This window comes from Magnolia sinica, chromosome 4 (assembly GCF_029962835.1).
Source record: "Magnolia sinica isolate HGM2019 chromosome 4, MsV1, whole genome shotgun sequence".
NCBI lineage: Eukaryota > Viridiplantae > Streptophyta > Magnoliopsida > Magnoliales > Magnoliaceae > Magnolia > Magnolia sinica.
The window spans coordinates 91,628,497-91,653,632 of NC_080576.1; the positions used below are offsets into that span (position 1 = coordinate 91,628,497).

Consider the following 25,136-nt stretch of genomic DNA (forward strand, 5'->3'; position numbering starts at 1 on the left):
CCCACTTCAGCTGAAACTGCTGAACCTAATACTTCCATTTCATTCTGTAACATTTGCCTGCAGATACTTGATATGGACTTGGGTCCATATGATGAGGAATCAAATTTCACCAGAGAAGGTAATTCCTGTAGGGTAGCTTGTATTCAAACAAGTGTGCATCCAATTTTTGCTTGTATTTTATTTTGTTAACAGCCAATTTTTAGGCGAACAGAAATACTCTTATTTGATAATAGTTACTTCATAATGATGTGATGCTCAGGCAATTATGTATTTCAGTATCCTATGCAAATGTATAGTCATTTCTATGACTTATATATAATCTTTGTTTATCATATATGCAGTCAGAGATGTTTTGTCTTTATACATGTCACTTGGGTTCACATATTTCATGATGTATCTGGATGGAAAGAGTACTCGTAACTATACTATCCTCACCCAGTGAGGTGCCTTGGGCCTTTTCCACATAGGAAGGCAGGCTTCGTTGGCCATTTTCTTTCTTTTTTCCTTTTTTCCTTTTTCATTTATGTTTGTGTTGATGGATGGGTGTCTGTGGCTGTGACAAACTGTTAGTAAGAAACCACTTCGCAAGAGAATCGGGTTGGGGTATATTGGGGGGCATTTTCAAGTAGACAATTTTCATTGGCCTCAGGGCATTTGGAGAGAAATAGATGTGGTAAAATACGAGCTTAGTTATGATGGGTGGAGATTGAATCGGTCATGTTTTTATCGGGCTTCTGCTGTGTGGAAGGCGATTGCTTTGGTTGAGCACCACTTTTGCGAAGGCATTTCCTTGTCCTTGGGGAATGGTAGCCGGATCCATTTCTGTATAGACGTTGGTGTAGAGTCTGGGCTTTTGTCCATTCTTTCCCTGGTTTAGCTCGTATTTCTTCAGATAGAGATATTCTGTTGAAGGATTGCTATTTGCTTTGTGGCGGTTTAGTGTTGTGGTCTCCTCCTTGTAGGAGGAATTTGTTAGATGATGAATTGTGGAGATGGCAGAGCTCCTTGGTCTTTTGAGGGACAAATTCCCAGCCGCTCATGAGACAGACTCTTTGATTTGGCGCTCCCACAGCTCCGGTCGTTTCTGGGTCAGATCCTTTTATCGTCTGCTCCATGAGAAGTCTTCTATTCAGTCATTTCCGTATTTTTGTTGGTTTTATGGAGCTCCTCCAGTGGTGGTGTTTGGTTGGTTAGTGGGAAATAAGAGAGTGCTCACTATCAATAACTTGCAGTGAAGGTCTCTTATTTTGTCCAATATCTGTCTTATGTGTATGGAAGCGGCAGAGTCAGTGGACCACCTCTTCATTCACTGCTCTTTTGTTCGTAAGGTTTGGGAGCATTTTTTGGGCATGTTCCATATGAATTGGGTGATGCTAGGATTGGTCATTGACCTGATGCGAGCTTGGCATAAGGGGGGGAGTTGGAGAAGGGGGCAAAGTGTTGTGAAGGATGCTTATTTTGGGGATTTTTTGGACTATTTGGGGCCATTGAAATAGGAGGGCTTTTCATAACAGAAGCTCTTCCATCCTAAAGGTTATTGGGGAGATTTAAGTGGATTCTGGTGGGTTGGGCTTCTTTTGTTAAGGGCCTGTTTGATTTTCTAATTACAGAGGTAATTCAATGTAAATGGGTAATAATTATTTACCAATGTATTTCTGGTTGGATTTCCAAGGTGATGTTGACTGCCACCTTTCATTTATAACACTCCTCACGTCACCTGAGGAGAAAAATGTTAAATCATGGGGCCCACCAAGATGTGTCTTATCCATACCGTCCATCCCTTTAGCCAACTCATTTTAGGGCATGAGCCGAAAAATGAAGCACATCCCAAGATCAAGTGGACCACAACACCGGAAACAATGGGAATTGAACTCCTACCAATGAAAGCTTCTTGAGGACCCCCAAAAGTTTTGGATCAAACTGATATTTTTGTTTCCCCTTTATCCATGACTGTGTGACCATATGAACAGGTTGGATGACAAATAAACATCAATGTAGGCCCTAGGGAGAAAACAGCTTTCAACCATTGACGTCTTAATGATCATTGTTCCTTAAGGTGTGGTCCACTTGAGCTTTTGATTTTCTTAATTTTTAGGTTCATGCCTTAAAATGTATTTTTTAAAAGGATGGATGGTGTGGATAACTCACATATATCATGGTGGGGCCCACATATTTAAATCAGTAATAACAGGTATTGTATGGACCGCTTTTCGAAACGTAATTCCCGGTGAATTTCAAACAGGTGGGGTAAGTAATAATTACTTATTTCCCTGTATTTACCAGGGAAATTAAAATCAAACAGCCCCTAAAGAAGCCAAATCTGTAAATCTCTTTTCCTTTTTTGGTTTGTAGTTAGCTTGTATTCTTTTGCATGCTTGGTGCACCTTCTAATAAATTATCGTTCTCTCAAAAAATAAAAAAATAAAAAATGGCCTTAGGATCGATACGGAACACCTTGGTCCTATTGCTAGGAACATAAATGCTGATAAGAGCTTCTGAATTGCTTGAGGTTCATTGATTTGGACTGAGATAGTTCTCAGCTTATGTTCAAACAATTGCCTTGAGCAGCTTATGCAGTGGATATATTTCAGCCAGTGGCTTATGAAACATTTCCTACAATTCCAATCGCGTATATTAGGTGTACAATTTGCAGTTTTTGATAACCATGGTCCTGATGGCATCTGTTGGATTAGTTTTTCATTTCGTCTTTATAATGGTCATGATCCTTCCAAATGCGTGCTTTTCCTGCTTCGAATCACACTTCTGATCTGTGCCCAGTGTCGCTTCCTAGCCGTTTATACTTGTTAGTTGTTAACATTTTGAAACAGACATTTCATTGCTCCCGCATCCAAATCTGTTTCTGCTTCGCTTAAAGCTTCATGCAACTATATGCCCTTCTAATTTCTCCTTGATTCCATGTTAATTTCTTATGCAGCAACAGTCATGCATTATTCGTTCATCAATTTAGTTTCTGTTTTCCAATTATTAACAACAGTCGTGCATTATTCGGTATTGTGAGAACTATCGTTCTCTCGGCAATTTAGTTTCTGTTTTCCATTGTGCTTACATTCTTTTGCTGAGTTTATGGTTCCTTCATGTTCGTAGATATTGATAATAATAATAGTAAATAAATAAATAAATAAAGGTAAAGGATGAACACCCATAAAGAAAAACAAGCTATTCTGTTAAGCCCATGTCCTCATCAAAGCCTTGTCCCAACTAATGGTGTCAGTTCGTGTATAATCTCATATATATTTGTATGTAAATACATATGTATATAGAATCTCATTCTTATACTTTTTGTTGGTTTTGACTTGGTGTAGTTCTATTTTGTTCTAATTTTCAGTATCGAGGTATCAATATGAAGATACTAAGAAGGCAATCATAAGATTGGAACAAGGTGCACATTCATATATGCAGAGAGCTATTGCATCTCATGGAGCTTTCGCTGTTTTTTATGGTCGCTATTTGAGACATTATATTAAGAAATCCGAGGTACTTTCTCTAGTTTTTATTTGTTATTTTCTTTTGAGATATCTTTTAATGCCTCCTTTATATATATATATATATATATATCATTGATATTGATTTGACAATAGTTGTTCTACTTTTAACTAAAGAAGATAAATTTTCCATTGTTGTATATAAGTTATTGCATTTTTATGCTGCATAAATTATCTGAGTATTGGAACAGGTATCGAGTAAATGGATCCCTTAACTTCCAAATTCTCAGAATATGAGCATGCCAATTTGTGGTCACAAGTCATCAAGTATGACCTTATTAAATTGTTTCCCAGCAATATCACATGTTTGCTAGCCTGGTTGTTATGATTCACTCTAAAATTTAAATAACCAGTGTCTCTAGTTCAAAAACTAGGTCAGTCTCCGTCAAGAGCAAGGGGTTCTTTTTGATTAGATTCCGCTATTGTAGTCACCCCATTTTGGATAAATCCAGATAAGAAAAATTAAACTCAGTTCAAATAAATTTGGATGATCTAAGATGTGTGGCCCACGAGTATATTGGATGACCTATATTGTTTTCCGACATGAAATCCTCTTCTGGGCGCGTAAAATTTACTCGTTTTTCTAGGGGTGAGTAACATTTACTTGCCTACTACTATGCCGTAAGAGCAACAATCTTCGAGTTGCAATATCTCCTTCATTTTAAATTGGATTTTAATGATTTTCGGGTCTATCATGTAGTACTTGAAGATCTATGTAATGGTGGTGGTATTTATGGGATTAAATGAATATATTGTGATTAATGGGCCCCGCAAGTGACTGGTATTCTCGCGCATCATTGACGAACCAAGCAGAATTTGTTCAAGGGTGGTTCACACCCCCATTTTTGGTCTGAATGGGATGATATTGGAATCCACTTTGAAAGATCTATAAATCCTTATAAAGCTTTTGTCAAATAGATGTGTGGATATTTTATAATGTGTCCCATAAGAAAATGTGACTTACTGGGCATAAGTGAGATGGGTCAAGATTGAGGAAATTTCAATGATACTTTGAACAACTATTATAATTATTCTTGATCTTTTGTACCATCATAACGGGCATAAAAATGCTTTATGATGGTATAAAGATTATGTGATTTGGATTCGGGAATTAGAAGATCCTTGGTTCGTAATGATGAGCGGCTATTCAAAGGGTTGCGGGCCTTATCTAGTCACTTGTAAAGTGTTTTAAACCTAATTCTATTTTTCCTCTTAATAAGCTTGGTTGTTGAATAGAATACATTTTTAATCTCTTTAACTCAAGGATAAGCCCAAGGAAGTTTCCTAAAAAGTGCATGAACCAAGCAAATTCTAAAAATACCCCAATCATGCAACTTCTAGAATAATTTTCAAGATATATATATTTTTTTTCTAATTACCTATTTTTATCTAAAAGAAGTAATGACAATCTTGTTCTTATATCTAATAAAAGAGAATAAGCTAACCTAATTTGTCATATGTCCTCTTTAATGCCATACACATCTTCTTATTTTACAAGATTATCATCAAAGATGCTCATAAATAGAGGTGATTTCTACAAGAGGGAAACCATCGAGATTTTCAAACTCTCATGTGTTGAGAACCTAGCTAATAGAGAGAAGAGAGAAAGAAAGAGAGATCAAAGAGAAATGGAAAAGAAGAAGGACAGTGTTTGTGTGTAAGGGATTGGGGAATGGAGCTAAAAAATGATTACTTCAGTTTGAGTCTTTATCTTGGGAAGCCAATCACCATCGATCCAATATGAGTTGTTGATCAAGGGAGAAGATCAAGGCCAAGGATATCTAGAAGAAAGCATCCTCCCTTTTATTCTCTTTATTATTATTATCATCATCTTATATTATATACATCTTTAGTGAATTAAAATTCCTTGAATTCTTCTTTCTTCTTTCTTTTCTTGGGTTGAAGACTGTGCAAGCAGGTAAGAGGAGGTGTGTAACCCATTATCCTCTTGTAACCGGATCCCTTACTCTATCATCTTTGGGTAGATTAGTGATTGAAGCATTGATTCACCATTTTCATATATTTCTAGCTCTATTCGTGCCGATTTGCAAGAGCTAGTGGTGACTGCCAGGAGTCCCAATTGTAATGATTTAAGCCAAATCGTGTTCGACATCAAATAGTGATCTGCTCGCCCGTAGTTTTCTGGTGACTACACTGGGGGTTACAAGATCTTGATTTAAGCTGGCCATTGACAGGGGGGAAGGAGACGGCCATCTCGGTGCGGTTTGACTTAAATCATTGCAAATTGGAGTTGCCATAACTCTTACAAAGCGGTATGTGTTGAGTGCTAAAACTATACGAAAATGATAAAATCAAAACTCCGATCATTGATCTACGTAAAAATAATAGAGTAAGTGATCTGATTATAAGAGGAGAATGTGTTGGGCTCCTCTATTTGCCCACTTTTGTAGTTTGTGCACCAAGAAAAGAAATAAGAAAGAGAATTCAACAAATTTCAAAGCATTTAACAAAAAAAAAAAAAAACTAAATATAACCTATAATAAGAGTACTAAACTAAAATAAAAAATGAATAAATGAAAGTAGATAATTTTCTCTCTATCTCCTTGGCCTTGATATTCTCTTTATTCAACTTGTCTTCAAATGATGGTGTTTGGCTCATCGAGACAAGTGCCTAAGCCAAAATAATCCTTTTGAGCCCCCAACCCCTAAACACCATATTTTCTTATCTTCCATTGCTCCTTGCTCCCTCTCTCTTTTTTTCCTCTCGTTGTGGCTAGGTTCTTAACACATGATTGTTGGAAGATCGAAATGTCTTTTTTTTGTATAGAAATCACCTCTATTTATTGGGGCATCATTAATAGCAATCTTATGAGATAAGAGAACATTAGGGTCATTTCAAAGGGCATGTATAAAATTGGGTACCTTATTCTCCTTCACTAGATGTAAGGACAAGATTGTCCTTGTCTTTTTTAGATAAGAAAAGTTAGAAGGAATATTGGAAAAATTCTTAGAAGATGCCTAATTATGGTATTTTGGAATTTCTTTGGCTCATTGTTTTTTCTAGGAAGCTTCCTTTGACTTATTCTTTGATTTAAAATGTTAAAAAATGATTATATTCAATAATTGGGTTTATGAAAGAGAAATATTTGATTGAGCTTAGAATTCTTTAGAAGTGTTTGGATAAGGCCCATAACTCTTTTCATATCCGTTCATCATTGCGGACCACAAATCTTCCAATTCTTGGGCCCATATATCATGAACTTTATACCATCAGAAAGCTTTTTCAATGCTTGTTGCGATGGTATAGAAGATCAAGAATAATTATGATCGTTGTTCAAAGCATGGTTGAAATTTCCTTACAAATGTCTTCATCATGTATACCCAGTAAGTCACATGTTCCTGTGGATTTTTCAAAGTACTTTATGATGGACTCCAAGACTAACTCAATTGGACAAAAATTGAAGGCGCGAACCACCCTCGAATGATGCCGGCCTGGCCTATCAATGGGAGGTGAGTATACTGTTCACTTGTGGGGCCTATAATATATTCATCTTATCTAAGAAATACCACCACCGTTATGTAAATCTTTTTGAGTACTATACGATAGACTTCAAGATCATTAAAATTCAATTTAAAATGAGGGAGATATCCCATCACGTGGATTGTCACTCCTACCACAGACCAATAGGGAGCAAAAGTTACATGCCCCTGGACAGGTGAGAACTTTACTCGCCCAAAAGAGGCTTTCATGTTGGAAATTAATGTGGGCTATCCCATGTACTTGTGAGCCACACATCTTCATAGATCATCTAAATTCATTTGAAATTTCATCAATTTAAGTTTGAATTTTGTAATATGGACTTATTCGAATGGATTTATCCAAAGTGGGCTGACTACAGATGCTCCTCTTTGATAGAAGTTGGAAACAACTGAATGTCAAAGCTTGAGATACCCTACTCTGAAATAACTAATGATCTTAGACTCAATCATCCTTCTCATAAACGAATTGGGGTGGAAACAATATGTAGTGCATTGTGACGAAAGAGGAATTCCCAAAGGTTTATAAGTGGTGTTGCTTGTGCCAAGCCAATGCCATCGACCCTTATAAACCCGCAAAGGTCACACACTACGTAGGACTTTTCGGAAGCACTATGATAGTGCCTATACTTCCAACCCTGGTCATTAGATTTGGGTTTCAAAGTAGAAGATTGGGAAGAAGACATGATGAATAACTTGATGTTGACGAGGCTGTAGAGATAAAGATTATTAAATAGTAATTGAGTCTACTTCTAGGTTTTACTCTACTTCTAGGTTTTACTCTACTTCTATTCTCTAAAGTACTATAGAAAATTAGAAACTAGAGAGAGAGAGAGAGAGAGAGAGAGAGAGAGAGAAGAAGAAGAAGAAGAAGAAGAAGAAGAAGGTTCCCCCAACAATCTTATCCAGCAAGGAGGGTCGATACATCCTCGAATTTGGACTAGTTATCTCAATAATTTGTGTATGGTTGTGCAAATTGGTATCATAACCAAGATAGGGTATGCCCAAGCACAAGATGGAAGATAGATGGGCGATCGTCGAGATAGATATGATAGAAGTGAAGTCCGCCCTGCGAGAACTCAAAGAATCGATGGAAGCTCTCCCAATCCAGAATGAGATCTTTTGAAATTAAACCCGCTAAAACCACAAAGGCCATGAAGAATCCAAGCTTTCAAATGACAACAACTTCAACAATGGAGGATCGGTTCGAGGGTGATATGCTTGAATTGATTTTTCAAAATTTGCTGGGTCGGATCCAAAGAAATGGGTGCATCATGTGAAACAATTCTTCAAATTTCAGGGTCCACCAAAAGAAGATAAGATGCTCCTTGCATCTTTTCACTTGGAAGGCGAATCGAACTATTGGTTCTAGTGGTATGGATCAATCAATTCCACAATGACATGGGCTACATTTGTCAAGGCCTTGTTTGTGGTATTCAGACCATTGAATTACAAAGACTTTGATGAGTAAGTTGTGCCAAACATGGGACCGTTTGCGAGAATCAAATGCAGTTCGAGAAGTTGGTAAATCACGTGGAAGGATTTGGTCAGGTGTTTTATTGAAGCAACAAAGTGCAAACAACACCAAATTCATTGAGTTAAAGTTGGTCATGATGGAATCATGGTTCTCAAGAGGGCATCACCTTTCATAAATTAAAAATAAAAATCAAAAGCTGCTACCGAGTTCTACATCACAATCATATGGAATCCACTTATTTTGGCACATAAGTTGTGGGCACCCACTTCTTCACTCTTTTCCTACTAACCTTTATATTTTGGCCCACCTACTAGGAGTCCCTAGAGTATGTGATGAGGACATTACTTCATGTACACCCTTGCTTATGTATAAAAAGGGGAAGCGGGCCACATGCCGAAGACCACATGCCCGAGCATTTAGAAGACCCCACATTAGGAAGGTGCACATGGGCTGCTTTATGGAGTGATCTAGACCGTTGGATCGGAGGGATGTGACGATCGGGCTGTTGGATCATATGATCGGGCCGCATGCCGAAGACCACATGCGCGAGCATTTAGAAGACCCCACATTGGGAAGGTGCACATGGGCTGCTTTATGGAGTGATCTAGACCGTTGGATTGGAGAGATGTGACGATCGGGCTGTTGGATCACATAATCAGGCCATTGATTATGGATCGTCCACATTAGTTTTTTTTAGCTTTTATTTGCTTATAGGATTTAGTTTTGTTTATGTTGTGTTTGGACGCCATTATGAGTGTTTTTAGTTAGACTAGCGCTATTTTCGTCAAAATTCACAAAACAGGGTGTTTATTGTAATTTTTGAACTTTCGTAAAGATATAAAAGAGGGTGCGCATGTGGCCCTTTCCCTCATTGGATTTTATGATTTAAAAAAAGAAGAGAGAGAAGCTCTTGCTTTTTTCTTCCATCTTTATGCGATTTGAAGATATTTTCATGCGATTTGGAAGGGACATTGGTGCAAGGCAAATATTCATCAACGGAGGTGGGAGGTCTCCTTCTATCCCCACACCATCTTCTCTCTTCTCCTCCATCAACGTATTTTCTTCGAATTCTTCAATTCTCCCATCCTAAGCCTTCATTCTTTCATAAACCCATCTTTCATTTACCTTTCCACAATCTCAAATCCTAACCGACCTATTACCCATCCATCCCATGCCACATGTGTAACCGTGCGGCCACACGTGTGAATCCTTCGGGTTGGCCTTATGACCTCGCCTTGCCACTTTTGGCTTTCCATCATCCTTATATCAAAACCCCTCTCTTCCATTCCCAAAATCCTAACCCTAAACCTAATATCCCTAATTTTCATACTTTTCCAAATTACCAAAATCCTAAGTTTTACCCTAGGTTGTATTAGGCCTTCTACTTTGAAATAGACTATATCCTATGCTAATTGGATGTCCCTACATCTATTAGATCATAGTTTCGTTTTATTTAATGATCTTGTGTAATGATGTTGGTAACTTAGGCTAGGATCACGCATAATGTTTTTTTAGTTTTCATGGGATTCGTGATGATTATGGCAATGCTTGTGTTTTTTTTTTGTTAATTGTCTTAATTCTGCTACTTGATCTCACATGTTGTTTGATTCATGCATCGGTCCTGCGTTAGTCAAGGTGTCCCGTATCGGTATCGGTTGGCGTAACGGTGCCCTCCGAAACCGATACGGATACGAGTGCGTAATGGCGATACGGGGGCGTAACGGCCCATAACGGCGCAATTTTATTTTTTTGCCAAAAAAATATGAAAAAATATAAATTAAATCCGGAATATTTTAAGCATTCCAAATATGCATTCATTTATAAATTGGAACATGTTTATGGTGGTGTAACGGTCCACTCTTTGGTGAGAAATTGTATCGGACTGTCTGATTAATTTTTTAACCAGGTAACTTGAATTTGACTACAAAATTCATATATTTAATTTTTTAAATATGTAATTTATATACTTAACAACTTGATATCATTTCTCCCAATAGTTCTTTAAAAAAATGAAATTAAATTCAGGTAGATGGCGTTGCCAATTTGGGGCTGACTTGGAGGACCAATCTATTCTCCAAATCAGCCTCAAATTCATGCCATTTATTGTCATTATCCCACTTATAAATTGGTGGACATTTATTGGATAGTGAATCATAAAAAAAATAAAATCAAAAGGCCCTATTTTAAAAAATAAAAGTTCACAAATTAACAATTAAAACTATTCAAATAATTTGATTTTGGCATTGTGAGTTAGCAATTGCAGTCCATAATTTAATTGTCAAATTTTAAGTTAATATATGTCTCATGTACAATTTTTTAAGGCTTGAATTAGGAGGGACTCGGATGTAAAGTGCAACACACGTGTCAAAGTTTTTTGGCCCCACCCGTGATGAATGTGTTATATCCACACCGTCCATCCATTTTGCCAAATAATTTTAGGGCATGAGCCCAAAAATGGGGCACATCCAAAGCTCAGATGGATTGCACCATAAAAAACAACAATAATTAAACGTTCACCGTTAAAAATTTATTGGGGGCTAGAAAAGTTTTAGATCAAGCTGACATGTGTGTTTTCCCTTCATCCACGTCAATGTGACCCAATTAACAGGTTAGATTGAAAATAAACATTACAGTGGACTTTAAGAAATTTTTAATGGTGAGCATTCTAGAACCACTATTTCCTATGGTGTGGTCCACCTGAGATTTGGATATTACTAATTTTTTGAATCTTGACCTAAAATGACGTGGCAAAATGGATGGACGATATGGATAAAATATATACATCATAGTGGGGCTCACTCGGGTCTGATCAGATTGGATGGAAAATAAACGTTACCGTGCGCCCTACGAATTATTTAACCGTGAAAATCATTATCTCTGTTGCTATTTTTGGTGTGGTCCAGATGATCTTTGGATATAATTCATTTTTTGGGTGGTGCTCTAAAATGATCTCTGAAAATAGATGAACAATGCAGATGTAATAAATACATCACTGTGGAGCCCATATAACTTTGATCTCCTTTGAACCGTTCGTACAACTCGGAGCTCGAGGAGTGTCAGCGCTCGTCTTTGCGTGACACGTACCTACAGCAGTCAGCAGCTAGCTGCTGCAAATAAAAAAAATGGAGAGAGAGGGAAACGAAAAGAAAAAAAGAGGGAAAGAAGAGAGAAGGAAAAAAGAGGGAAAGGGGGAAAGAAGAGATTGAGAGAGAGAGAGAGAGAGAGAGAGAGAGAGAGAGAGAGAGAGAGAGAAGAAGAAGAAGAAGAAGAACAGGAAGAAGCCGCAGCAGGGCGCAGCTGCTCGAGAAGAAGAAGAAGAAGAAAGAGAAGAAGAAGAAAAGAAAGGAAAAAAAGGTAAGTTTTTTTTTTTTTTGGTTTTTTGTTTTTTTGTTTTTTTTTTTCAGGGCCCGTAACAGCTGTTACGGGTCCATAACGGCCGTTATGGCCCATAACAGCCCCGTAATGGCCGTTACGGTCACAGAATTCCGTAACGGCCGTTTCGACCCCGTATCGCGTAACGGGTCCCACCGTTACCGTTATGTATCGGCCGTTACAGCCGATACGTAACCGATTTGGGATACCATGGCGTCAGTATGCATTCGTTGCTTTTATTGCTGGCATAAGTTATGGACGCACACAATATTATCCTACAAACCTTTACATTGAAGCTCACCTATGAGTCCTAAAAATATGGTAGGAAAATTTTGTGCAGTGCTTTCCATTTCATGGGTTTGTAGTCTATAGGTACTATGGACATCCCTAAAAGGCAAGATAGACCATCTTGATTGCTACGATATCATTTTACCAACACGCTCAATAACTGTCAAATTGTGCTAATCCAAATCCAAATCTAAAATAACCTCAAAGTGGTGCACGTGGAAGTACACAGAAGCATGTTTCCATAGAGTAAATTTTGAGATGACTATTTTTTTGAAAAGTTGCTGCATTTGGAAAGTCATGGATAGCAGATGCCATGTTTGGCAGGCTATAAGTTTTTCCCAAATCAACTTGGAATAATGATTCCGCTCCTTCCATTAGGAGCTCCAACAAGCAGGCCATTGGTTCTGTGGGGTTAGTTTGCATCAATAATTTTCACGGAAGTGAATGGCTGCGATTTTTGGAGTTTCTATTTGTGTCATTATTAGAATCACTGGGGATATATTTTAGTACTCGAAGATTTTGATTGATTAACTAGTAGCCCCTATAGTAAACAGGCACCCTTTTTTTAAAAAATTTTCTGGATTGAGATGAAACTTTTCTTGATCTTGCAGGTGACACTTGGAAGAGCGACAGAAGATGTTAATGTTGACATTGACTTGGGAAGAGAAGGGCGTGCTAATAAAATATCTCGGAGACAGGTTATATAACCTTTATAGCCATGAATTTGATTCTTAACAAATACTGGTCAACTGATGTTGTGTATAACTTCTATTCTTTTTCGTATTGCACTGTATAGAAAGGAATTACACCCACACACAAAAATAGTAGATTTTGATCATTATGGTTTTGATTGTGAAGAAAATCATTTTTTCTGTAAATGAGCATGGAAACCTTATTTGTTTCTAGTAATCCAATCTGCAAACTGTTTGTATTACTGACCAGTTAATTTATGTTATTGACCTTAGGCTTTTCTAGGAATCAAGAATTCTCTTGTAGAAAATTTGTTTTATATTGTTGTTATTTTATGTTTAGGATAGGTTCATTACTCTTTTAGTAAGGACATTTTAGACTCCTGGTTCAGTAGCTGTAAAATGATGTTGTACGGGTTCTTCCAAACTGATGATCTGCCCCATGTCGGATGCCTTCAGATTCCAACATGATACTTTTGTTCAGCGTTGATAAATAGTATCTGATATGACTTTACATTTACCATAAGCCTTGTATTCCAAGCTTTTCAAGGGACATGTTTTGTACATTTAAGCTCGGATGAATGATATTCATTTTAGTCCAGCTAGCTGCGTAGGAAACTGTGGAAGTTGTTAGGTGCAGTTTGCAAATTGTATTTAAGTTGATGATTGGGATCATATAATTCTTTTGGATATTAGTGTTATCTCCTCTGTCCTGGCCTTGTGATGGGCTGGTTGTTTCCAGTCTTGGGAGTTTTCCCTGTTTCGAGCCGTATAGTTGTTTTGCTTTCCTGTTTTTGCTTTCTTTTGCTTCGGTTTGCTTGTGTCTCAGGTTGTGTAGTTGGCTTCTGTTTTGTTTTGTTGTTTTTGGCTGTGTTGTTTTCTTTTGGGTTGCCCCTGGCTCCCTTCAGTAAAGTTAAATCATCAAAAAACATAATTGGTTTGGTAAGGTGTTTAGTCTTTTATTTCAATTACTACAAATGAAAGACATTCATTCATACCCCTATAAAAATAATAAAATAAAATAAATGAATGAAAGACATTCATGACATTTCAGGATGAACTTTTTACCCAATTTGTGCTTCATGACCAAAGTTCTCTATTGAACCAGGACATCTTGGGAGAGTTTGATATGCTGTTGGAGAAATGTCATGGTAGGATGAACCAGGTGGTTGACACGCTGAGTTAGAAAAGTATTGTTGTCAGTAGAACTAGAAGAGGTAGGATTCTCAACCGCATCAAAGAAGGGTTGGTGCATAAGCCATGGCAAAGAGCTTGGAGGAGTTAGCCAAGGGATGACAGAGATTTTGGGTGCAAGATGGTTTCTTCGGCACAAAAGGAGATGATCTCGACCTATGTGGGGTGATCTTAGAAGAGAGCTGCTTAAGGAGTGCTATGACCCAAGATGGGTGGGTCACCCTGGCCAACATTGGATGTTGGTCCTCCTTGAAGTAAAGCTGCTATTGGCTAAACGTGAGAGGTTGTGTAGAAGGATGTGCAAACTTTCCTTGTTGCCAATAAGCAAAGGTCAAGCACAAGAAGCAGGGATGCTTGTCAGACTTGAAGCCGCTAGTTATACTAGAGAGGCTTTCAATGAACATCTCTATGGACTTCATCAGTGCATTGCCTAAGGTGGGAGGTCATGGGTCTCTCATGGTGGTTGTGGACTGGTTCTCTAAGTGTGCCACATTCGTTGTGGCGCCAACAGACTGCATAGTAAAGGAGATCATAGGGACGCCAGGTTCATGGGCCAGTTTTGGACGAAGGTGTTCAAATTGCTTGGGACGTGGTTATTCTTCTCCACGAACTTCCACCATCAGATGGATGGTGAGACTGAGATGATCAATGCATTGTTAGAGTATCTACAACATTTCATTAGCGTCAACTAGAAGGACTAGGTCCAAGTCCAACTTCTGGATGTGGCATAGTTGCTACAACTGGCAATGGAGTCGTGCAGGCATAGCCTCTTCGAGCTAGCAATGGGAAAACAACCGCTCCATACACCATAATAATTTGCTACATGGGGAAGAGCCCAATGATGTATTACTTTGTGAAGGATTGGTAAGAGAGGACCAACATCACCAAGACGCAGAGAAAGCAACTAAACACATCAAGAAGTGTAAGGACATGGAGAGTTGGTCTGTCGAGTACAAAGAAGGGGATAAGGCGATGGTTAGGGTGATATCACATTAATTTACGGAGTTCAGGAAGGTGCACAAGGAGTTAGACGTTGTGAAGGACCTTTTCCTATCGCTGGAAGGTAGGTAAGGTGTCCTACCAACTTCAGCTTTCCACTTGGTTGAAGATACAACTAATCTACCTTGCCGTTGTGTTGAAGCATATTATGAGGATGTGGAAGACCCTGTGCAATGCGAGCAGGAACTGTCGACTGTGTTTACCACCTTCGATAAGGAGGTAGAACATGCGATGTTTGACCACACGATAAGAATACTTAAAGAGTACAAAAATATAAAGAGTACTTAATGAGAATGGACTACCTGAGAGTGAAGCTAGCTGGGAGCAAGCTAATACTCTATGGGAATTTGAAGACCAGATCCTTGGGTTTGTCAACGGTGGATCGATGGGGCTTCAATCGATCAAGTTGGGATGAATTGTCATAGGCTTGGAGAGCCACTTATGGACACAACCATTTTTGGGACGTCTTGTACATACGAGGCTTGTTTAATGTGTAGAGACCAAGGTCTCTATAACAATAACAATGGCTGTAACAACCATCACCGTTACCTTTACGATATGAAAGAGATAAATTTGGGAACGGAGGAAGAACCGCAGAATACGTTCATAAGTGTCAGTTTATCAGAGGAAGAAGCTAATCAATATGTTAGTCTCCTAAAGGAAAATAAAGATGTCTTTGCTTGGACGTACGCGGAAATGCCAGGCCTAGAGCCGACAGTGGCGATGTATTGGTTAAATTTCTCTAATGACAAAAGGCCCATCAAGCAAACGTAACGACGGTTTCACTCAGATTTGGTCCTCAAGATAGAAGAAGAAATAAGTAAAGTAATAAAGGTCGGATTCATCAAAGAAGTTAAATATCCCAAGTAGATATCAAATGTAGTCCCAGTAAAGAAGAAGAATGGGCAGATCAGGGTTTGCATCGACTTCAGAGATTTGAATGAAGCATGTACAAAAGATGATTTTCCACTGCTGATAACCGAAATGTTGGTAGACAGTACTATGCAATATGTAGTCATATCCTTCATGGACGGCTACGCCGGTTATAATCAAGTACAATGACACCTGAAGATGAGGAGGCGACGGCGTTTAGAACGCCATTGGGGATATATTGTTATAAGGTTATGTCATTCAATCTCAAGAACGCAGGAGCGACGTATCAAAGGGCAATGCAAAATGTATTTCAAGACATGATGCACAAACATGTTGAGTGTTATGTGAACGATTTGATGGTCCTCCATCTGCTTTGGGGCTATCTCAGGTTTGCTAATTATATTAAGGTCCGTTTCTTTTATCTGGCTAGCTGTTACCATATTCACTGAAGATTCTGCCCCCAGTCCTCGAAAATTTTCTCGCTTCTTTTGATTCACCCCTATTGGAATCTGAATTCCTTTTCCATAATTTAGGCCAACGGGTTCTTCGTGGTCGAAGCCCATTTTCTTCATGATTTTTTGACTCGCCAAGCTATATCTTTCCAGCTCTTTGGGTACCAATCTTCCATTTCCCACACCACTGTCAACCGCTTCGTCTTTCTTCATTTCTGAGGGAGCATAGAATTCAATGGGCTTCGGATATCTTGCACTAGACTTAACATAAAACCTTCTTGAAACGAGGGGAAATGGCTTACTCCTTTCAGCATATGGAAGCGGTACTGTGTAATTTGACTGTAGAATTTCCAATTGCTCTGGCGATAGTAATGTTAACAGCGGTTGTCTTGGTTGTTGCAGATGTTTCAGGACAAAATAGAATTTCTTTTTTGCCTTTTTTGTTACGGACAACTTCGCTTCCTTTTCTTTTATTACTTCCATGCAGGCATTTTCTGGAGCCTTGTTCTTATCATTCTTCTTTCCTTCCTCGCTAGCGAATGCATCATAATAACTTGCGTCTGCGAAAAAAGCCTCGGCCTCTATGTATGGTCTTGCATCAGCTAATACTTTGTGTTGTACCCCATCTTTGCAGCATTTGAAACACTGGTACAGGGTAGAAGGTATGATGCTATACTAATGCATCCACAGTCTTCCCAAAAGAAGATTATATGTAGTTACCGCATTTATAACGTGGCAGACAATGTTTGTAGTCAATTCTCCTATCTCCAGCGTTATTGTGATCTTTCTAAGTGCACACCGTCTGTCTTGATTGAAGCCCTGTATCATCATTCCACTAGGGCGTAGGTTCGAGCGTTGATAGCATAATTCATTCAACATTGTTAATGGCAATAGGTTTACAACAGACCCGTTATCGAGCATTATTAGCTTTACTCGTTTACCACGAATATAGCCCATTATCATCAGCAGCCTATTATGTTCCCCCTCACAAACCAGGTCTTCATCAGAGAAGGACATAACTGGCATACAGTCTTCTCGTTTCTCATTCTCCATCTCCGTCATCAACACCCCCCTCATACCTTCGTCAGATAAGGCTTTAATTAGGCTTTGTCGGGAGTCTTTCGACAACTTCAGAGCATCATAGACACTCAATCGAGCTGGAATGCCTTTCAAGTGGCTTATAATGTCATAAGTCACTATCCCTTTCACCTTTCCCTTTTCTTTTTTGCCACTGCTATCTTTGTTGGCGTGGTTTTTGGCTGCTTCTATTTTTAGTTTTTCACTTCTCGAATTTGGCGGACTGGCCATCTTTTTCCCTGATCGCAAGGTAGTTACCGCAACTTTCCCCATTGTTTTCTGATTATCCACCCTTATCCTTCCATGATGATCTTCTCGTAAGGTAAGCACGTTTGCTGTCACTCTTTTGTCTCTTTCTTTCTCTTTCCCGACTATTAACTCACCCCTGTTTATCATCCTTTGTATAATACATTTCAATGTATAGCAGTTTTTCGTCGGATGCCCTGTTATGCGATGATAGTGACAGAAGTCTCTTTCTTTTGTTTTAGACGCTTCTTCGGAACGTTTCGACAAAGGCGATTCAATTTTTTCGGCTTTTAATAACTGATTCATCATAGGGAGTACGTCCTCTCTTTCAAATGCAAAACCCTCATGAGAATTCAATGATCGGGGTTTTTTGTTGTAAAACCTTCCTTTAGGGCGATTCGACTCTTCCTTCCTTTTTGTCCTTTTGCCTTTCATTTCTCTCGTGTCCTGGCTTCTCTTTTCACGCTCAACCACATTTGTGATCAACTTCTGGGACCCTCTTCTGATCATTTCATAATTGAATGCCGGCATTTTTCGAGTCATCAATTCTAGAGCGTGCGCTTTCGTAGCCAAGTCGCGGAAGGTTCTGATATCAGCACTGGTGAGTCCAAATGCTACTCCAGTTTCCATAGAGTTTAGACACATTTTTACCTGTTCTTTTTCTGCTGGCAATTGTTTGCAAGAAGCCCCCAAGGTCTTCCATCTGTCTATAAATTATGGGGGCTTTAACAGCCATTACGACCTCATAACGTGTAACAGTTGCCACTATTACCTTTACGTAACGGCCTTTATAGCCTCATAATGGGTTACGGCACACCATGGTAGAGACATCTAGAATACGCTATCTTCAAAACATTCTAGAGGTTTTTGGGAGAGTCTTATGGCTAGGCTTGTATAAATTAGTCTAAAAGCTTTCTAGAGGATTATCATTGGACCATCCTAGCAATTGATATATGCTTCTAGAGATTTTATAGGCCTATATATGGGGGAGTCTTCATTTGGTAATTGGCACTACCCCACAAAGTTGTAATCTTCTCTCCTCAAATGCAATATAAGCTTTCTTATTCCACTCTTTTATGTTCTCTTGTAATCTTCTCTTCCTTGATGTTATACAAGCTTTCCCATCCACTCTCTTGTGTTTTGTTGTGCTATCTAACACCCTAACTAGTTTTTGTTTCCTAGTATTTAGAATTGCAAGTGGCTAAGACTGAACAGTGTTGTGTTGTTGCACGATTGTCATATAGGCAAGTGGGCTAATGAATTGGCAAGTCCTTGACAGTCTGCTTAGATTGGTTTCAGCCGGCTACACAAGCAAAAGGATCTCCACAAATGAACATGCATAGGCATATTACACAGCTACAACATGGGGGAGAACCCTTGCTAATGCCTTATCCGGTTTTAATGCACTATTCTTTTTTACTAGTTATATTGTTCCACTGAAGCATTACCATGCATCATCATCTAAGCCTTCTCCCAACTATTTGAGGTTGGCTACACAAATCCTGTTCGGCCATTCCACCTTATCAAGGGTTGTATCCTTAGTTAAACCGTAGGTAATCAAATCTTTTCGTACTACCTACACCCATGTCCTTTTGGGCTTTCCCCTTGCCCTTTTAGAGCCTTCAACTTGGACAAACACACTTCTAACTAATGCAGTCCTTGGTCTTTGTTGGACATGGCTAAACCATCTAAGTCTACTTTCCTTCATCTTATCACCTATTTTTACTACTCTTTAAGTTCATTGAATGTTTTCATGTCTAATTATATCATTCCTCGTATTGTAGAAGTGGTGTCGGTAGAACCATGCTTTTGCAAAATGATGGTGAACTGTAATGCAGGGGCATTTTCACACCGGGCTCGAGTGGGGTCGCCTGCGGGATGCAGGGGCATACTCGGGGTGGGCAAGGTCCACGGGGGAGATCTCGTGTTCGAGAATCCTCACCAGGGGTGATTAATGCGCATTTCACACCGGGCTCGAGTGGGGTAGCCTGTGGGATGCGGGGACATAGTCGAGGTGGGTGGCCCGTGTGAGGCGGTACCCATGTGATTTGGGGCCCACGAGAGGGGTTCGGCTGAGGTCCTAACTCATGAGATGTAGGGCCTGGGCTATGAGGTAAAGGGATTAATTCACCATGCTCTAACAGTTCGAGCTTTTAGAGCAAGTGGTTAATTGTCCTGCATCAAACTGTGCCCATGACATCGCATTAACTCTTCAAGTTGTTGTCATAGACGCTTAATATCTTCATCATGAGGGTTTATGAGGAGCTCTTGTGGTGCAATGCGCCCACCCCACCCATGAGGCAACATCACAAGAAACATTGTCAAAACTCGACATACACTGCAATCTTCAACTCATGTATTCGAAGACACAAAATCACGCAAATGCTTACGCTTCTCTTGCATCCACAAACAACCAAAGGTCCGCACCCCACCCCCCCCCCCCCCTTTTAAGGACCCAAATTACACAAGAACCCTTGCAAAATCATGAGATATTTTACAGTCTCAATGATGGGTGCTGCCATACGGTCTGTTGCACAAACGCCCTCCTTGCATTGTGGGCACTGGAGCCAAACATGTGAATGACTTGTGCAGATCATGGAATACTTCACAATCTCGCCCACATGTACCAGACAATGCTACACCACACAAAAGCACTCTCTACGTTGCCAACAACACTTCTACGAAGCTTATTCCACTCTCCTTTGAGAACTAAATATGTAATTTTACCAAATTTCCACTTTGATACCACTAGTGTAACTCGGATGTTGCTTCAATGGGTTCCTTAAACAAGGGAGAAGGGAAGAATTGGGGATATGAGGGAAATGGAATGGTATCCAAACACACTCATGCACACAAAAGCAAACCCTTTTTTTCTAAACTATCTCTTGATTTCTATTACAAAACCCAGCGCTAGCTCACAATGCCTATTATAAGGTATTTATAGATCTCCTATATGTTAGTAGGATAGACAACAAACCTACCATATATTGTTGTACCATATATTGCTGTAATTAAGGGCTGTAATTAGGGGATATAGATGCTGTTGTTATGCTGTAATTAAAGGCTGTAATTAGGGGATATTGATGCTGTAATTAGGGAATATAGATGCTACTGTAATTAGGAGATATTATGCTGTAATTAGGGGATATAGATGCTGTTGTTATGCTGTAATTAAGGGCTGTAATTAGGGGATATAGATGCTGCTGTTATGCTGTAATTAAGGGCTGTAATTAGGGGATATAGATGCTGCTGTTATGCTGTAATTAAGGGATATATTGTAAGTAGGGAAAATGATTTCTATATAAGAAAAGGACCACTCGATTGAGGGTCATTGAGCAAATTTGACATGGTATCAGAGCCACTCTCTGCAATCTTGTCTTTGGTCCAATCTTCGTGGTTCTAGGCTCTGGTTTTGGGTGCATTTCGAGAGATTCTAGTTATGGCTAACAACTCCAACTCAGAAGTCTTTCAAACTCGGTTTACAGGGAAGAATTATGCTGCCTGGGAGTTTCAGTTTCAACTTTTTGTCATGGGAAAGGAGTTGTGGGGTCATGTTGATGGGAGTGATTCAGTGCTTACCGATCCTACGACGTTGGTTCAATGGAAGGTGAAAGATGCTCGCGTGATGACTTGGATTCTTGGGTCTATTGATCCACTGCTTATACTCAATTTAAGGCCGCACAAGACGGCTAAATCGATGTGGGAGTACTTGAAAAAGGTCTATCATCACGATCATTCCGCCCGGCGATTTCAGTTGGAAACTGATCTTGCTGCCTATTCCCAAGGTACACTCTCTGTTCAGGAATATTTCTGTGGTTTTCAGAATCTTTGGGCTGAGTTTTCCGACATTGTGTATGCTGACGTGTCGGCCGAGTCCCTCTCTGCTGTTCAAGCAGTCCATGAAGTTAGCAAAAGAGACTAGTTTTTAATGAAACTAAGGCCAGAATTTGAGTCTATTCGCTCCAACCTAATGCACAGGGATCCTTTACCATCTCTTGACGTGTGTTTTGGAGCACTTCTTCGAGAGGAACGTCTTCTTACTCAATCTTTGCTTCCACAAGAGAATACTGTCGCATACGCTGCTCAAGGCAAAGGGAGGGTTCGAGACATGCGTACAGTTCAGTGCTACAGTTGCAAAGATTATGGGCATATTGCTGCCCATTGTGCTAAAAAGTTCTGCAACTACTGTAAACAGAAGGGGCACATCATCAAAGAATGCCCAACACGTCCTCAAAACCGACCCGTGAATGCTTATCATGCTACTGCTACTGGCCACACTTCGGATGGGGTAACCAACACTCAAAATCTCGCTCCAGTGTCATCTTCCACTACTGCTACACCTGCCCTTACACCAGAAATGGTGCAGCAAATGATTGTATCGACATTTTCCGCTTTAGGGCTGCAAGGTAAGGGTACTATACGTACCATACCCTCTCAATCTTGGCTTGTTGACTCCGCTGCATCCAATCACATGACCAGTTCTCCTAATATGCTTAGCAATGTTCGTAAGTACACTGGTTCTTCTAATATTCAAGTTGCTAATGGCCATCATTTACTGATTACTAGGGTTGGTGATATTGCACCATCACTTACTAATATTTTTGTATCACATGGGCTTTCTACGAGTCTTATCTTGGTTGGACAATTAGTGGATGATAATTACAATGTTCAGTTTTCTCGTGATGGTTGTCATGTGCAGGATCCGGTGTCGGGGAGGACAATAGCAAAGGGGCCTAAAGTTGGGAGACTGTTTCCATGATACTTTTCCATTCCTAGTATCATTTCTTTGGCTTGTACTACTGTCTCCAATAATTGTGAAGTATGGCACAAACGTTTAGACCATCCAAACAATGTTGTTTTATCTCATTTGCTGAATTCTGGTTCGTTGGGAAAAAAAGATTCTTCTTTGCCTCATGCTTTGTCTTTTGATTGTTCTACGTGTAAAATCGGAAAAAGTAAGATTCTTCCCTTCCCTTCTTCCAGGAGTAGGGCAAAGAATTGCTTTGACCTTGTTCATAGTGATGTATGGGACATTACTCCTGTCATTTCTCATGCTCATTATAAATATTTTGTGACATTCATAGATGACCATAGTCGGCATACTTGGGTATATTTTCTGCGCTATAAGTCTGAAGTCTTTGCTGTTTTTAAATCGTTTCTAGCATATGTTGAGAATCAATTTACCACTAGCATTAAGACTTTATGATCTGATTCTGGTGGAGAATATATGTCTCATGAATTTCTTGAGTTTCTTCGTCACAAAGGAATTGTTTCTCACCGCTCGTGTCCTTATACGCCTCAACAGAATGGTGTGGCTGAGCGCAAAAATCGACATTTGTTAGATGTTGATAGGACCTTGTTACTTGCATCTTCTGTTCCTCTTAAATTTTGGGTTGAAGCTTTAGCTACAGCAGTATACTTGATTAATAGGTTGCCTTCTAAAGTGCTAAATTTCGACTCTCCATTCTATCGTCTGCATAAACAGCACCCTAGCTTTCTTGACTTACACACTTTTGGCTGTGTCTGTTTTGTGCATCTACCTCCGCATCAACGTCACAAACTCTCTGCGCAATCTGTGAAATGTGTCTTTTATGGGATATAACTTATCTCAAAAAGGATTTGTGTGCTATGGTGCTTCTTCCAATAAATTTCATATATCTTGTAATGTCGTTTTCTTTGAGCATCAATATTTCTTTTCTAGTACTATTACATCATCTCCTGCAGTTTCTGTTCTTCCTCACTTTGATGATTTGATGTGCCCTCCTTAACGCTTCAAGCCTGGTTTTGTGTATGAACGCCATCGACCAACTCTACCCCTTCCTGAGTCTGATCTGCAACCTGATCCCGTTTTGCACCCTCCTCGACGATCTGGCCGTACTTCTCATCAACCGGATAGGTATGGTTTCCCTCATACCTCCTTCACGGCTACCTTATCAACTGTGTCGATTCCTAATTCCTACTCACAAGCTGATAAACATAAGTGTTGGAGAAAGGCTATGCAAAAAGAACTTCAAGCTCTTCAAGAAAATCAGACTTGGGACATGGTCCCTTGTCCTTCTCATGTCAAGCTAATTGGGTGTAAGTAGATTTTTTCTGTGAAACTTCGGCCTGATGGGTCTGTGGACCGTTATAAGGCTTGTTTGGTTGCCCTTGGTAACCGCTAGGAGTATGGGGTTGACTATGAGGAGACCTTTGCTCATGTTGCTAAAATGACAACTATGCGTACTATTATTGCCATCGCAGCCTCTCAGGGATGGTCCCTTTGCCAGATGGATGTGAAGAACGCATTTCTTTACGGTGATTTACAGGAAGATGTTTACATGACACCTCCTCCTGGCTTCTGCTTGTCATCAACGTCGAATGTGTGTAAGTTGAAGCGCTCTCTGTATGGTTTGAAACAGGCTCCCCAGGCTTGGTTTGATAAGTTCCGGGCTACCTTACTTCGATTTTCTTTCATCTAAAGCCAGTATGATTCTTCGTTGTTTCTTCGAACGACTTCTGTTGGTATCGTTCTTCTTCTAGTTTATGTCGACGACATTGTCATCACTGGGACTGATTCTGCCCTCATTGATCAACTCAAGCAACATCTTCATGATTCATTCCATATAAAGGATCTTGGTCCTCTCCGGTATTTCCTCGATTTGGAGGTTCAGTCCGATTCCTCTGGGGTTTTCCTGCATCAGCATAAATACACGGAGGACTTGATTTCCTTGTCTGGTTGGCAGGACTCCTCTTCAGTGGATACCCCTTTGGAAGTGAATGTCAAGTATTGCGTGAGGAGGAGGATCTCTTTCGTGATCCCATGGTTTTTCGACAGTTAGTTGGTAGTCTCAATTATCTCACTATTACACGGCCTGACATCTCCTTTGCTGTCCAGCAAGTCAGTCAATTTCTGCAATCTCCTCGCTACCTTCATCTTGCCGCAGTCTGCCAAATTATTTGATTATCTCCGGGGTTCCTCTCACCGTGGCTTGTTCTTTTCTACTGGTACTCCTCTTCGCCTTGTGGCTTTTAGTGATGCTGATTGGGCAGGGTGTCCTGATACTCGCCGGTCTGTCACCGGGTAGTGTATGTTTCTTGGTGATTCACTTATCTCTTGGAAGAGTAAGAAACAGGATCGTGTTTCCAAATTTTCGACCGAGTCCGAGTACCGTGCCATGTCAGCAGCCTGCTCGGAGATTATGTGGCTCCGTGGCTTACTTGCTGAAATAGGTTTTCCTCAGTCTACTCCCACTCCTCTTCATGCTAATAATACGAGTGCTATTCAGATCGCTACCAATCCCGTCTATCGCGAGCGTACCAAACATATCGAGGTGGACTGTCATTCTATTCGGGAAGCTGTTGATACTCGGGTTATCTCTCTTCCACATGTCTCAAGTGACCTTTAGATAGCGGATGTCTTCACCAAAGCTATGACACAACTACGTCATCAATTTCTTGTTGGCAAATTGATGCTTCTTGATCGACC

The 25,136-nt window shown here is 39.8% G+C and overlaps 2 protein-coding genes across 2 annotated transcripts in view; both read left to right on the forward strand.

Moving 5' to 3' along the window:
* Positions 1–25,136, forward strand: part of LOC131243375 (uncharacterized) — a 67,466-nt gene that overhangs the window by 27,063 nt on the left and 15,267 nt on the right. Inside the window, exons 4-6 of the mRNA XM_058242697.1 lie at positions 64–118; positions 3,347–3,495; positions 12,750–12,836. Coding sequence (XP_058098680.1) covers positions 64–118; positions 3,347–3,495; positions 12,750–12,836 — 291 coding nt within the window. The remainder of the gene's footprint in view (positions 1–63; positions 119–3,346; positions 3,496–12,749; positions 12,837–25,136) is intronic.
* LOC131243376 (uncharacterized) lies at positions 21,597–22,420 on the forward strand. The gene is made up of 2 exons (XM_058242699.1): positions 21,597–22,074; positions 22,368–22,420. Exons 1-2 carry the CDS (start codon positions 21,597–21,599, stop codon positions 22,403–22,405), a joined length of 516 nt encoding a protein of 171 aa, XP_058098682.1. The 3' UTR covers positions 22,406–22,420.